The sequence below is a fragment of the Puntigrus tetrazona genome, chromosome 14, assembly GCF_018831695.1.
Source record: "Puntigrus tetrazona isolate hp1 chromosome 14, ASM1883169v1, whole genome shotgun sequence".
Lineage (NCBI taxonomy): Eukaryota > Metazoa > Chordata > Actinopteri > Cypriniformes > Cyprinidae > Puntigrus > Puntigrus tetrazona.
The window spans coordinates 25,036,429-25,051,634 of record NC_056712.1 but is presented as its reverse complement, the minus strand read 5'-3'; the positions used below and the strand labels follow the sequence as shown (position 1 = coordinate 25,051,634).

Genomic DNA, 15,206 nt, shown 5'->3' with positions numbered 1-15,206 from the left:
AAATATGTGTCCAGGTTAGTTTGAACCAGGCCGGGAGACCATTTTAAAATTGTACATATAGATCAATTTCAATCCAAATCATGCTTTTTAAAGAAGAACAGGCACTTAAAAGTAGCAGCACTGTTCATCAAACAATGTTTATTAACATTTATTGTGACAAATGCATGCAATTTCAAATAGCGTTAAAAGAATGTGACAAAAATCAGTGGCAGCAGAGGAATATAGGAAACTGATGATTTTATTCAATAGCCAGATGAAAAAGACAATAAGCATTCTTTAATTAAATAGCTATCAATTTCAACCACAGAGGACAAGGTGAAAAATATATTTACACATCAAGACTGGAAGATTTCTTGTAGATCATGTATATATATGTATGTATGAATAAAAATCACTACACGGTACTTATTAATATGTACATTACAGTCATTAATTGTTGCTGCTGATTGTTATTAATAATTTTAATAATATTAATAATATTTTTGTAGCATAATATGCCAAAGCTCTCAGTAAAATGTAAGGTACGACTGCAATGTTACTTTTTCTTCCTTGTAACATTTTGATCTCTAATTTATCCAAGAAGTGTCTAACTCTGAATTCACATTACTGGGTTCCTTAGATAAAAGAAATTAAGGAGATTATTCAAGACTGACAAAAAAATAATGATTCTTGCTATTCCATACACAAGATTGCATATGATGGACTGTATCCTTAACGTCCAAGAGTGCTCAGTAGTTGTGTGTATTACATATTGAAAAGCAAATCCTTAATGGTCATGACGAGATCATTGAATGTGGGCCGCTCATCTGGTCTCTGCAAAAAGAGAGAGAGAGATTTTTGACTTTTTGATTCTTGACTTCTATCATATTTACATTTAAACGATGAGACAACTGTTTTGAGTTAGTATAAAGCTGTGTACCTCATGCCAACAACTGTTCATAATGGAATAAACTTTGTCATTGGCCAACTGTGGGCGATAGAGCCGATGACCTGCAGTAATTTTTTCTACTATCTCCGTGTTGTTCCACCGATCGTATGGCATTTTGCCCAAAGTGTACACCTCCCACATTAAAACACCTGTCAATAATAGAAAAGAAAATTAAACCATGATTTTTAGAGAAGGTAAATTCTGATGAAGATGCAGTGGTGACGCACCAAATGCCCAGATATCTGACTTGCTGCTGAACTTGCAGTAAAGCAGGACTTCGGGAGGCGACCAGCGCACTGGAAACTTTGAACCTGCAGAGCTGGTGTACTCATCATCCAGAACATACCTGTAGGAACAGCAGTAATTTTTATACAGAAAGTCAGTGTGGAGAATTTCACTCAAATAGTGTCCTGGCCCATGCATAAAATTACCTAGACAATCCAAAATCAGTCACTTTAATGGTCCCATTTGAGTCTACTAAACAGTTCCTGGCAGCCTGTGAGGAACAAGAAAAAACATTTCAGCTGTTTTTATAGTCGTAAAATATGCCTTTTAAAACAAACATTTTTGTGTCACACATACCAGGTCCCTGTGGATGTACTGATTGACTTCTAAGTAGGACATGCCCTCGCTGACATCTTTACACATTTCAAGGAGCAAAATGCTCGAGGGGTGCTGCAGAACATCCCGTAAGTAATTCAGCAGACATCCATTGGCGAGATATTCTGTGACAATGTAGATGGGTCGCTGTTTTGTACAGACTCCATAGAGCTGAACCAGGTTTTCATGACACAGTTTCCTAGTGATAAGTTATACACATAAACAATGTTGAAACAGGTATAATACAGTAAAACTAGAAAAATAATATTACTACAATTTAATTCAAGTGTGTACTGTTATAATATATTTTTTAAAATGGAATTAATCCCTGTGGTGTCAAGGCTTTACTAAAGACTTTAGTCACGATCCTTCAGAAATCATTCTAATAATCATTTTAATAACCATTTTTATATTGTGGTGCCCGAGAAACAAGTTTTTCATTTTTAGCAATGTTGAAAACAATTGTGACACTCAATTTTGTGGAAACCATGGCAACCTTCCCTTTTGTTATGATTATTTGATGAATAGCAAGTATATATATATTGTTTAGCAACAGTGTAAACTTACATCATGACCTTGGCTTCCTCAATAAAGTCATCCTCCGACATTGAGCCCTCTTTGACCATTTTGATGGCCACGTCATGACGGCCTTGCCATTTCCCGTACTTTACCACTCCAAACTGACCATTGCCAAGTTCTCTGATAAATGTAAGCTGACGGGGATCAATCTCCCAACTTCCTAGAATGAAAAGTAGGAGAAGAGGGCAATTTTAGCATAAAGTTTTAATCAAACCTATAGCGAAAACTGTCAGAACCATACAGCCAAGTATTTTCGTTTACATTTTTACATTTATGCATTTGGCAGATGCGTTTATCACAAAATGATTTACATAGAATTCAAACTATGCATTTTATAAGTTCATGAAGGTTCAAAACCATGACCTAGGCGTTTTTAGTGCCATTCAGAAATATAAACTGACCATAACCAAGACCAGCAGTGCAGGGAGCATTCTGTGCTCGATTTGACACAATGTATTTTAGTCGGCTCACCAGACCTGAAACAGATACATTTGCTTTGATTAAATACTTTTACACTGATCATTTGTCATTGTGTATTTGCATGCAAGTAGTTAACGTTACAGTTACCTGCTGCATTATGCTGGTGGTAATTAATGAGTTCTGGGATAGTGCCGAAGTTGTGCTTTTCTGCTAAATAGAACTGGCCTTCTGCGGTGACGCATATGTTGTAGTGTCTGCAGCTGCCAGCAGCCTCCCTGGAGAGAGACAAGAAATTAAAGTCAAATACTTGATTTGTCTCACAAATAAACTAGAGAGATTAACAGTACAGTCCCGTGACAATTTACACAGTGGGAAACCTGACCTCTGATAGGAGTTTTGCATAGAGAGATTTACATCTCTCTTCCGTAGGGTCAGTTTTCCACGTTCATTTTGATAAGTTAACTGTGAAACAAATGTGTACCTTGACTGAACTTACCCACCGGCCTTGGTGAACACAGAGACAGTGTATTTTCCAGTGAATTTGCCAGAGTCTCTCACCAAAAACCCACCATCTTTATTCTATTTTTAAAGACAGAATATAAATTAAACAAATCTATGGAATGAATCCAGCTCAACAGCGCCATGTTTTAAAATTCATATTATATACATGTATATAATATTTTTCTAATATATATATATATATATATATATATATATATATATATATATATATATATATATATATATATATATACACATAGATGTTTTTTAAATAATCATAGAGTTTATAAGTTAAACACCTTTTTGATTTCCACCACAGCTTTATACTTACTTCTGTTTTCAGCAAATTCTCTGCCTGGCTGCGGTTGATGTTCTTGCAGTACCAACTAGGAGACAGAAAAACTGTTAACGTGGTTGAAACTTGTTTATGAGGTTCTTATGAGTGTTCACCTTTCCAAACCAGCATAAGCGGACTAAAGTTGTCTATATTCTTAAATGTATACTTACTCATATTTCTCCAATCCATTTAAGGCCTGAGCGATGTAGTTACTTGGGATGTATCCTTCATTTCTGTAAACAGTGTAGGAGATCAGTAATGCTTTTCATATCTGAAAAAAACACAGTCCTGATTGCACAGCTAGTTCCACCTGACTACCTTTTGCCCACAGCCTGTAAAAGTTTCCCCAGATATGCAAATAATTTGACAGGTGTCTATGTGTTTATCAAATACATTCCCCACTAGCACATTCAAACTGTATACAACAGATAGATCAGGGATTACTTATCATACACGCAATCATCATCTCTTACCCGTATTTATCTCTAGCTTTAAACCAATTGGGATCATTGATTTCTAAGAGTGTGTATTCCTCATCCCTTCTCAGCTCCAAGTCATGGGGAGTCATTGGTACATATTCATATTCAGCTACAACAGTCATGCCCACACTGAAGCCTGGGGTGATCATGGGAGGCTGGGGAGGCAGAGGCCTGGATGGCTTTTCCTATGGAAATAACTAGATTAGTTCTCAAGAGTAAATCTGATGGTATGTGATGCATACATTGTCAGTGATTGGATAGACTGGTAACAGACCTCCTCTGGTGTTGGTGGGAGAGGCTTCCTGGAATCACGATTCTTCGAACCCCTTTTGAAAAACCCTTTGAAGAAGGGTAAAAGATATCAACATGTATTGAAGAACTACAAATGAGTTAAAGTGCCATCAGCTATTAAAAATGGCACAATACGTAAGTGTTGAAGTGATGAAGCAATGATGCCTTGTTGAATAGGGATGGAAATCGTTTTAGAGAATAAATATTTGAAAGAAACACAATACCATTGCAAATGTATGATAATAACACACGTCAGACCATTCTAAATGTGTATTTACAAAGACCTTTTTAAAGGGGTCATGACCTGCCTTTGAACTGCTCTCTGAGGTCCATTTGTAATGTTATTTCATATTTTTGCATTAAAAACATCATCATTTACAATTATGTGTGTCCTGCCACCAGATTTCATAATCAGTTAGGATTTTAAAACTCCTGTAGTGTGAGCTCAGCTTAACAAGAGTTTTTAAACTTACAGAAGGTTTTTTATAACACAATGACCTATAATATGTCAAAATGTTTCTCGGTAACCGGATATTTAAGATTATTCATTTTGAATCAGACCACAATAGTCGTGCTGAAGTTTTGCATTGTATATCCATGACATTTAAAAAAAATCAACCTAATTTATTTTCAACACTAACAGACCTCCATTTTTGGTCTCCAGCACCCTGCAGCCCATCGCCTGCTTCATCTCCTGCTGACAACACTTCCATATGCCATCCTCCCAGAAGCACGGGTGATACTTCTGCATAAGGTCCTTGTTGAAACGCACCACTTAAAGACAGGTACATTAGAAGTCATTTGCATTGAATCAACACAGGGTTTTGCATAGGACTTCTATGCTGTGGCATGGGAAGCATTCATACTTTTCTTCTTGTCTTTGCTATAATGTGGCACATATAAAAGTGGCTTGCTAATTTGAATCGAGTTTGTGATAATGACTTAAACACATACCAGTTCTTAACTCATTTATCCAATGCTTTCGAATTTGATCAGTCTTAGCAAATATATAAAGAGGTCCTTCATCGTAGATTATCTGTGAGAGAGAACAAAAAAAGCATCACAATACAAAATTATATATGATAGACAAATCAACTGTTGCATTTCAAAATAATCTATTATTGCCAAATGTTTCCTCTTTCTTTTGAAGCTTCATTTACTGGACAGTTTATTGCACGCAGTTTATATTTTTGAAGGTTTCAACGGTATTTGTACATATTTGTATCACAAGTTATGTTTTATAAAGATGATTATAAGAGCTCATATTTTGAGAAACTGCAAACCACAGAGTTTTGCTGTTTGACACATTCACTTCCTGGCGCACTTTCTTTTTGTAAGTGCTCTGAGGATGGAAAAACTCACTTTTTTGTGCTTAAGTGGCCAACGCTATGTACAGTGCTTTAAATGCCTGACGGTTTAACAGTGTGGGCACCTGTTGAGTTTTGTTGTTCCTCTGATTTTATACTTTGAAGAGGAAAGGTTTCACTTCTGCTCTGTTACTCTCAGCTTGGTATCACGGTTGAAAGCCTGAGCAGTGTTTCTTCAGTTTCTGTCAGTCCAATAAGACATATTTCTACTAGTCTGAGTGATCCCGTTAGCCTACACTTCCTAGTCTGCTAATACTAGAATTTTAAGTTTAGATACAGCTACACAGACTTCAGCTCCACTTAAATAATAAGACATGGTGATGTACAATATAGACCCACCTGAAATGGATAGAGTCGGTCAGGAGGTGCACTGTCTTCTGCTAAAACAATCTCCACACATTTGATCTTTTCAGTGTCCACATAACCTTTCAGGCCTTTCCTCTTCTGAACAGTCAGAAGGAGTATTATGTTATAAAAACAATCAATATCAAAATATCGGAACTTGTAACAGTGGTTTAAAAATGTTAAGTAACAAACAGAAGCAGATCTGAATGTGAGCTTGCAGTCGATTGTAAGAACAGGGATTTAAGCAGATGAAATGAAAAAAGAAAAAAAAAAATCTGTCATTTCACTAGAAGATCGAATTTTGACATTTCGATTAAAAAATTACAAGCTAAAACAAAACAAAACAAAAAAAACCCCACTAAGATGCATTTAGAAAACAGACTGAATTTCCAATTCATGTTGACTTTAATGATTGCGTATATATCAAAATCAAATCGGAATTATTTACCAAAAACACTCTTAAACTCAGAAAATTATGTTAAATTCATACCCCTTTTTCGGCATCATAGTCGTAGTAGGATATCTTATCCGGAGTGAGCACAAACAGCCTTTCTTTGAAGTTTAAAGGTGAGGTCTTTTTTTTCTGCTGGGACCGTTTTATAAAAATCTCCTCCAGAATAATGTCTGGCATGTTCTTTTATATCTGATGTGCACCTAGAGGAAATTACACAAACTGTTGAACATGTTTCATGCCTCTGTGTTAAGTCTATTTTGGTTTGGTTGAATATAGGTTTCATGTCTTTGTGTTTATTTATGTTATAGAAATTTGAGTGAAGAGTAACTCTACATTGGTTATATTGGTAACACTATATGGGTTTGTTATTGCATGTTCATAAAGAATACTTTTTTATCCGCTGCAGTCAAACCTCTCTATATCCAAATTTTAATATCTAATGGTAGCACGTATGCTACATTCTGCTGTTCTGGTCTAATGCTAAAGATGGATCCTGGTGGCTGTGTCTGATTAGGAATGGTTTGCATGGGCCCTCCTGTCAGTGTCAATGACATCCTTTGTTGCCAATATTTCCTCCTGTACATCATCTGTTTCCTCTGAACACTTCTTCCTGCTCTGGTATAAGCTATGAACCCACAACCTCACTCATCCTTTCAGTGCATATCAGCACCTCACTAATTATCTTCACTATCTACAAAACAAACTGAACGTTCACATCCTTCTCCCCTAGAGGCCTGCATCTTAATTTAACGCAATAGCATACGAATACGAAACAAAATACTACTTTTGGACAAATATGTCAATGCTAAACAACACCATAATGAACCCCAGTGAATCTAGTAAATGGATGAGAAAGAATGTATTGATGAAAGAAGTATTTGTTAATCATTTAATGACCTTGTTCACTAACACTGTAAGCGAATACAGTCTCTGAACTAATGTAACTTCACACATTTACATGAAGCACTAAAGATTAGCCTACTAGGTGGCCTGGTTTTTGCTTAACATCTTCTTAATATACAAATAACTTTCCTGCATTCTGATTAAAAAATAGAAATTAAAATCTCCAAAGAAGCATTTGCTAAATTTACCTGTATCTCAGTGTCCTTTAAAACAACATCTCAGTTAGTTCTGTTCCTCATTATTTTTTCAGTGCCTTCGCTCTAAGCTTCCCTCGCATAGACGTTAAATGCTGAGTCGTCTTGTGTTCTGTGGTAGAGAAACTGAACTGCTTATTTTAAACACCATGCGAACATTTCCTGGTTTCTTCTTCTGCCACCAACACCGCCTTTTAACACCTTCAAAAGCTTGTCACAGAAACTTTGAGGCGAAAACTCTCACAAATGTGAACATTATCATCACTTTCTGAGTTGACACCCTAGATTTTTTTTTTTTCAATTTGCTATTAAAAGACTGCAATCATCCAGTGACATATTAAATGCACTATGTTAAACACCTGCATGGTGGTGGCGGGAGTTTGATGTTGATTTGATATTTCAGGACTGCAGTGCACAGTGCTGTTATTATAAACCTTGTTACCACGAAAGCTCGAAACTTTTTTTTCAAAGGGCAATGACTTATAAGACTTGACACAGGGAAGTTGCATTAATGTTGCTCTGTGATACAGAGGAAGGGGAAACACAGTTCGTATCGGCATCAGTAAGCAGTACGAGTCAGATAATTACTGTTAAGCTTGTCTCTGTTTCACATCAGGCTTTTTTTTTTCGGGCAGATGTTGCACAAATATGACCAATAACAATCTGTTGATTTACCAAATGTTGCCTTAACGAAGATCATAACTTCCTATGTTACTTGGTGGCAGGACAGGTAGGCCTTTACTTTAGGCCCAAAATAGGAAAATGTTAGAAAAAAAGTTTAACACAGAATGTGAGCATGAAATAAATCGTGCAAACCCATTCATTTAATCTCTTTGGCGAACAATTTAAACAGCTGCTTATTTGACTTTCGTGTTCATTGAAAGTGATGTTGAGCAACAGGAACCTTCTAGAGTGTCCTGTGTCTGTAAGGTTCCTGAATGATAAGTGTGCGAGTATTACGCATGTTCGAAGGGAGGGAACTGGGCAAAAGATAGTCTGCCACATTAGACCACAAATTATCTACATCACTGGTTCTATAACCTTGTTACATTGCTTATGCGCTTGGTTAATTAAACTCAAATATAAACATAGATTGCAGTACTTTAAGCAGGTTATTACATTTGGTGTTTTCTGTTGTACCAGAAGCTATAATAATAATAATAATTAAAACTGAAGCAAAAAGGAAAAAGAAAAAAAACAGGACATAGCCTACTAAATGGCACAGATGATGATGAGCACAGTAAATGTTATTCAATGGAATTTCAATTTGCATTACATCACTGATATCCACCAAAATGGACTCTTTTTCATTGTGTGATGCAGAAATGCAAAGCACCTTTTTTCTGATTGTATCTTGTCATGCATTTAGCCATACAAACACGATGTCCACAAAGGTGTAGGAGTATGGACATTTGTTTAAACGTTTATACATGATACAGTGCTAAAACAGAAATATAAACATCATAAAGGTTTAAGAATTCCCTAAAATTATTAGAATAGTTACTGATAAATATGATACTTATATATTATTAGAAAATACTGATAAAAAAAACTTGCTAAAACACTGGCTGAAAAAATGCAGCATGTGTCTCTAAAATGAACACAACCTTATTTTTTCTGTCACTTTAAATAAAAGAATCTGCTACATGAAGGGCTATAAATGCACTGTATATATAAGGAGTTTATTTACAAAAAAAAAATGAAAATCACGTTTCTTTTGTTATGTAATCATGTTCTTATTGTTTTAGCTGTATTTTTTGTTATTTCCAACCAAAATAACCCAGCTGCAGGTAGATTCAGATTAACTGGAATGCACCATGAAAAAAAAATCATTATTTTTAGAAAATTGTTAAAAACACACCTATCTGTTGTTCTAAATGAACTATTCACATGCAAAAGAACCTCATTAATATTACTTTCAACCACTGTGGTATAGCTTGTGGATCCGTTTTTACAAAATGCTTTGACATTATTGAGTAAGACAGCAAAAAGAAAGTGTGAAGTAAACTAACCAATAGAGTGTATGTTCGCCTGTGCATGTGCAAATATTCACCCTGGTTATTTCGTATTAATGCATATAATCTTCCATTTTATTTTCCAAAACAACGTCCCCACTTATTTCTCTCTTCTATCAGCCAGAAATGTATGCAGGATCCCCCTAATTCGGCATAGCAACATTGAGTTGTGGAATGAATATTTTCTTGCAATAACTCTTTATTATACTTACGCATTCTAAGTTTTGTACTTGTTTTTATGTTATTGTTAATATACTGTTGTGCATTTTGTGTTCCTGTAAATGATACTGCAAAATATAGTGAAATAAAATGAATATGTAGGCACATTGATTTACTTGTATGACCATAAAACAGCACGGCTACAATTGGCAACACAGCAAAACAGCATTTGTACAAAGTCAAACCAAAGACAAGAGCTTAAATGGATTAGCTGAGACATTTTAAGACGCTATCATTGAGTGTCTCTCTTTGTAACGTTGTTAAATCTCTGTAGCATGTTGCTATCTGTTAATTAACTTCAACCGTGTGCTTCGGTCAGTCACTTAATATCCATTAGGTAACAGCATTATTCTACGTCACAGCTAATGGCAAATTACACAATCTTAGTCCGTGACAGAGAAGCTCAAGTATAAAGTTAGTCATAAAGAAATCTAAAAAGTCTTACCTGAGCTCAGTTTTTTTTTTTTTACACTGTGATCGGGCACCTGGATGAAACCAGTGAGACTGAGTGCAGGCTATTAAACCGGACTGTGAATGTGATCAACAGTGGCCAAAACTCCACCCAGCCACAGGACTCTTGTTACTCAGTTCCCCTTTTGCTTCCTGCTCATTTTCATACTGTCGCTCATGCAGGGCCGCTGCTAGCAGTTTCTCTCAATCTGTTAATACTCACATGCACTGCATGCAACTGACCTATATGTGCCTTTGATATACTGTTTGAGATGGCTGAATGCGGTTAATTCAAAGAATTTATTCATAGGCCTGCTTGACTCTTGATAAACATGTCTCAAATGTTATAGCACTATTTAAACTATATATATATATATATATATATATATATATATATATATATATATATATATATATATATACTATATATATATATACACACAAGAAGTTTGGATAGTTCTGTGTTGTTACTAATAAAAAAACTAACAGGTGGTTTTTGGTCATATGCTGCAGTTCATGCATGTGATGATAAGAATGAAGCCTTGTGTGCCTCCAAAACAGGTGATGGCGCTATTACAATGTTTTCATGAACTATATATCAATGTCATTTGTAAACGTGTTGTTTTTTTGTATATGTGATACGGTCAATACATATTTGTTATGTTTATAACTTTTTGTTATTATTTTTTTCTTTTGGAAATTTGCTCTTGTTTTAGAGATGTCATGATTCCAGGTTTTTACTGTAAGTAAACTTATTTTCCAAGATTAACGTCATTTCCAACACAAAACATCATTTATTATAACTATCATTTGTTGGTACAGATAATCATGCTTTATGCCAATTTGACCAGTGTTTGTAAGAACAGGAGAAAGAGACTAAAGAGATATGAATCAAAGGTTCACCAACATATTGATTACATTGAGCGTAAAGTGCCCATTACGTTATAGTAATATAATAAAAAAAATAGCACTAAAACTTGCATAAATGCTTTAATTGATTTCAGATCAATTATATCCATTACAGAACAAGACATGAGCTGCCAAATGATCCGTGAAATCCCTGAGGGTCCTTATGTATGTTAAAATAAGATGTTATTTGGCACTGAACCGTTTAAACACATTGTAAATCTTCAGTGTGGAGTGGAACAGCTTACGGACAAATCTGATGAGGTTTTGAATTAGAGTAGATCTTAATAAAACTGAAAACAAAGCTAATGTAAAAACTGAACATTTAAAGTGCTTTGTGAATGTTTTTGTACATTTTGATCGCTTAGTGTGAACTTTTGAAAATGGATTCTACAGCTGTGTTCAAAAGGGACAAAAAAAAAAAAAAAAACACACACCAGGAAGTTGAACTCTTATCACATTAGTGCAATAATACATTCCCATTTCTTTGGAAAGTTTTGCTTTCCAAGTCAAGTCACGGGGTGTCATGAGGACTGCTTTTGACAGGGCTGACAGTGAGAAGCGTTGTGCCTGTAGGATTGACTTTGACCGTCACCTCTGACAAGAGATTCTGGACACCCATTTCCTGGTACACAGGCAGGATCTGCGTTACGTTGCACTTCGGGTCACAGAGCTGCCAACTAGGCAGCGTCGCTGCAGAAATGATAAATCTGCGTGGACCACCAATCTCCTGCCTATTCATCACTGCCACGGCCAGCCTGTTGCCTGACAAGCGCCGCTCCCACACCTCAAAACTGTCAGCCTGTGAACAAGATAAATGTATTTCAGCTCGCTGACAGATACCGTAATGAAACAAAGGATAGGTTAAGACCGTCATTTGCCACTAAGGTGGGCCAGGATACTTTACCTTTATTGTACGATGGCCCTGAATGCCCAGAGGGTCCTGGTTGATGGCAATGATCTGTTTGTTCTGCAGCAGTTCTTTGGCCTTGGGACAAATGTCTCGCAGGTCGTTGGACATCAGAAGTGGGGCAGCCATGATAGCCCACAAGGCCATCTGAGTCTGCTGCTGATCGCGGCTCAGGCCGAAGTTCCCTATTATCAGCTTGAGGTGTCATAACCAGAAATATGAAATAATAAAAATTCACATTAAGCTTATTTTAAATTACTCATTGTGATTTCAGAGTAAAATAACCAGATGAGATGCTTTATACCATGTCAGGGTCATTCCATCCACCTGGTCCTGCCACGGGGACAACGATTTTCTGATGATCAGCTGTCCAGTCCAGGATGCTCTTCACACTGGTCCACTGGTCATAAACATCTCCGTAGTTACGCCAGTGGTTACAGGTCTTGCGGATTGCCTCGTAGTCAGGCTGGAATTCAAGAATTCAATTTCAAAGTATAGAACTCCACAAAATGAACAATTTGTCAGTACTTACTCACCCCAGTGTCGTTCCAAACCAGTATGACTTTCTGTCTTCTGCTGAACACAAAAGGGGATATTTTGAAGAATGTTGGTAACTAAACAATTACAGTTCCCAATGATTTTCGTTGTATTACAGTGCAGGTCAATGGAAACTGAAAATATATGCTTACAAACATTCTTCAAAATCTATTTGTTGTCTTTAAGAGTCAATATTAATGCTATGATGCTTAATATTATTAAACAGGGCAGAAAAAAAAGAAATGAAATGAAAAGTAAAATAAATTCTTGTCTTTTAAACATGAAATGGATAAAATAAAAAAACTAAAAAAAAAAAAAAAAAAAATTATATATATATATATATATATATATATATATATATATATATATATATATATATATATATATATATATATATATATAAAAATCCTCTTTTATTTTTTAGCAGAAGGAAGTAGGTCATGCAGGTTTGAAACAACAAGGCTACAACAAAACAAAAAAATGTCAACAACAAAATTATATAAAATAGTTTGTAGTTTACAATCCCTTTAAGAAGTGAAAAATATTTGATGCTCTTTTAATAAAAAAAACCCCCAAAAAACTCACCTGTTGGTGTTGCCACTCATATAATGGCCATTCACAGGAGTAAACAATACTTCTGCCTGTCTGGTTTAGAGCTCTTGACATGTTCATATAACCTGGGAAACAATAAAATTGTGTAAAGCATTTCTTAGCTGATCTCTGAAATTCATCAGCATACTGCTCAGACTTGCATATCGACCTACCTTCTCCCAGCTGATGCCAGTCAGGCATGAAGCATCCATCGAATTTTAACAGATCCACACCCCAGTCTGCAAAGGTTTTAGCATCAATGTCATAGTAGCCCAAAGTCCCAGGGTAGCCTGCACATGTCCTTGTGCCAACATCTGCATATATTCCCAGCTTCAGACCTTTGGCATGGACCTTAAAACACAATAAAGATTTTATATTTATTACAACTTATATAACATTGGGTCAGATTGTCATTTTACTGTGATATCAGTAAGACAACAGTAGGGGGCGATATATAACTGACAAAAAGATTTGGATAAACCAAGCTATGGCAGATTGCTATTTGATAGCAAAGTATGGCTTCTCAGTATTGCATTGTGATGAAAAATTAAGTGTGGGCTAATTAACTTAATAATATTAATATTATATTAATATTAACTTAATAATATTACTGATTCATTTTATATCAACAGTTGTGTACATTTTATATCTTTAATGCAGGTGTCTTAATATAAAATAATCATTAAATTAATTAAATATATCTTTCAATCAAATTATTATCATAATATCCATGATAGATTTGTGCAAGGAATACATTATCTTATTTTCAGCTTAATAACATAAGGTGTTGATGTGAGATGAGGGCTAGTAGATGATGAAAACATTAATTTGGAGAAGCAAGCTTATCGTTTCAATTTTAGGTAATGCTACATGCGAACCAAATGCATGTATGTATCCTCTACTAGCCTTAATGAAGCCAACAGATACTCACATAATCGGCCAGTTTTTTGATTCCACTGGGAAACCTCTTGGGGTCGGCCTGCAGACGTCCCTGGTTATCCCTCTCGTGTGAAGGCCAGCAATCGTCAATGCACACAAACTCATATCCAGCATCTTTCCATCCTTCTTTCACCATCACATCTGCCATCTCCATGAACAGTTCCTCTCTGCCAAAACACACAACGGCATGAGGAACAGGGCATCTTGGTCGAACATCTGCCCACTGTTTGGGACAGATTGTCCGAGTGTGCAAGTGTGAAAAAAAAGCTTCTGTTCTAAACAGTACTATATGAGACCTATAAACGCCCTTTGCCCTTTTAGCACAGTATGAGAAGATTTTTTTTAGAGATTTAACATCACATGCTTTAACAGTCAGTCATGTGACATAAGTATTCGGGTTTTCTTCCTCATTTTTTAGACACCACGTAATTCTATAATTGTGCCATTTTATGCATGAAAAAATAAGTAAAAGTATAAATTGATATAAATGGTTCTCTTCTTGGAGTTTGGAGTGACCTATGTCACAGGCTTTTTTGCTTACACATTTATTATTGAATGTGCATTTACCAACCACATTTTTTTTTGTCATTTTTACATACCGTATTAGTGTAACATGAACGATAGTGAATTATTATATTCATATACAGATCATAAATGACCGTACAGTGCTACTATGACACTTTTCAATGATAAGCATCCAAAAATGACCTAAAATGCAATATTGCACATCTTCGTTATTACTGGTTTAGTAAAACTTTGACGGTCATCAGGTCACGCTCTCACCTAATGCAGTTCTGAGGATCCGTATCACAGTCGACGTTGCACATGAATCTCTCCCAGTGCAACCAGCCCATGGTGGGGGTTAAAGCCAGTCCATTATCCAGCGCCGAAGCTGGAACTAATAAAGACATAACCCCGACAAAGACTATATCTGGAACACTCATGTTTGTGCAGATGAATGACTGAACCCTGCAGCTACAAGAAGTTTCACTTCCGTGTTTACAGCGTGTTGGGCGCAAACATGCGAGCTCCTCGGTCTGTGACGTCACACGCGCGCTCCTGTCAAAACTAATCATAATCCTGTCAATAATAATCAAATCATTCTATGATTTGTGCTGGCTTCGTTTCCTGGCTCTTTAATTGATGTCGATAGTGTTTTATATGGTGCATACAACGAGAGACGAGGAATAGTTCACCCAAAATAAAAAAAAATACCCCATTTTTTTACTCAATGTTTTAGT

General features: G+C 35.9%; 2 protein-coding genes and 1 long non-coding RNA gene across 4 annotated transcripts in view; 1 reads left to right on the top strand and 2 right to left on the bottom strand.

Moving 5' to 3' along the window:
- The window catches only part of LOC122357450, a 34,913-nt gene that overhangs the window by 204 nt on the left and 19,503 nt on the right, over window positions 1-15,206 (top strand). Inside the window, exons 2-3 of the long non-coding RNA XR_006252479.1 lie at window positions 1,514-1,617; window positions 4,800-4,920. This is a non-coding gene — a long non-coding RNA (uncharacterized LOC122357450). The remainder of the gene's footprint in view (window positions 1-1,513; window positions 1,618-4,799; window positions 4,921-15,206) is intronic.
- btk (Bruton agammaglobulinemia tyrosine kinase) lies at window positions 221-10,211 on the bottom strand. 2 transcript variants are annotated; one of them, XM_043256840.1, is made up of 19 exons: window positions 10,078-10,188; window positions 7,393-7,510; window positions 6,338-6,501; window positions 5,842-5,946; window positions 5,090-5,171; window positions 4,781-4,909; window positions 4,119-4,183; window positions 3,839-4,029; window positions 3,536-3,598; window positions 3,360-3,414; window positions 3,024-3,106; window positions 2,675-2,802; window positions 2,509-2,583; window positions 2,096-2,267; window positions 1,511-1,727; window positions 1,360-1,424; window positions 1,156-1,274; window positions 920-1,077; window positions 221-813 (listed from the first exon to the last, which is right to left on the bottom strand). In XM_043256840.1, the coding sequence occupies exons 3-19, from the start codon at window positions 6,476-6,478 to the stop codon at window positions 745-747; spliced, it is 1,917 nt and encodes a 638-aa protein (XP_043112775.1). In that variant the 5' UTR covers window positions 6,479-6,501; window positions 7,393-7,510; window positions 10,078-10,188; the 3' UTR covers window positions 221-744. The 2 variants fall into 2 exon arrangements, with proteins under 2 accessions (XP_043112775.1, XP_043112774.1); XM_043256839.1 differs by lacking the exon at window positions 7,393-7,510 and having other exon boundaries at window positions 10,078-10,211.
- gla (galactosidase, alpha) lies at window positions 10,854-14,991 on the bottom strand. Its single transcript, XM_043256843.1, has 7 exons — window positions 14,749-14,991; window positions 13,958-14,132; window positions 13,200-13,377; window positions 13,021-13,112; window positions 12,203-12,364; window positions 11,896-12,093; window positions 10,854-11,790 (listed from the first exon to the last, which is right to left on the bottom strand). The coding sequence occupies exons 1-7, from the start codon at window positions 14,907-14,909 to the stop codon at window positions 11,503-11,505; spliced, it is 1,254 nt and encodes a 417-aa protein (XP_043112778.1). The 5' UTR covers window positions 14,910-14,991; the 3' UTR covers window positions 10,854-11,502.

Bases quoted from the DNA above. Each gene is read 5' to 3' on its own strand.
- btk (XM_043256839.1), bottom strand. From the start codon at position 6,478: ATGCCAGACATTATTCTGGAGGAGATTTTTATAAAACGGTCCCAGCAG. The intron at 1,425-1,510 runs GTATGTGTGACA...TGTTCCTCACAG, and splicing joins AGTACATCCACAGGGACCTG to GCTGCCAGGAACTGTTTAGT. The intron at 1,078-1,155 runs GTGCGTCACCAC...TATTATTGACAG, and splicing joins GTCAGATATCTGGGCATTTG to GTGTTTTAATGTGGGAGGTG.
- gla (XM_043256843.1), bottom strand. From the start codon at position 14,909: ATGAGTGTTCCAGATATAGTCTTTGTCGGGGTTATGTCTTTATTAGTT. The intron at 14,133-14,748 runs GTGAGAGCGTGA...GTGTTTTGGCAG, and splicing joins GATCCTCAGAACTGCATTAG to AGAGGAACTGTTCATGGAGA. The intron at 11,791-11,895 runs GTAAAGTATCCT...TCTTGTTCACAG, and splicing joins AGGGCCATCGTACAATAAAG to GCTGACAGTTTTGAGGTGTG.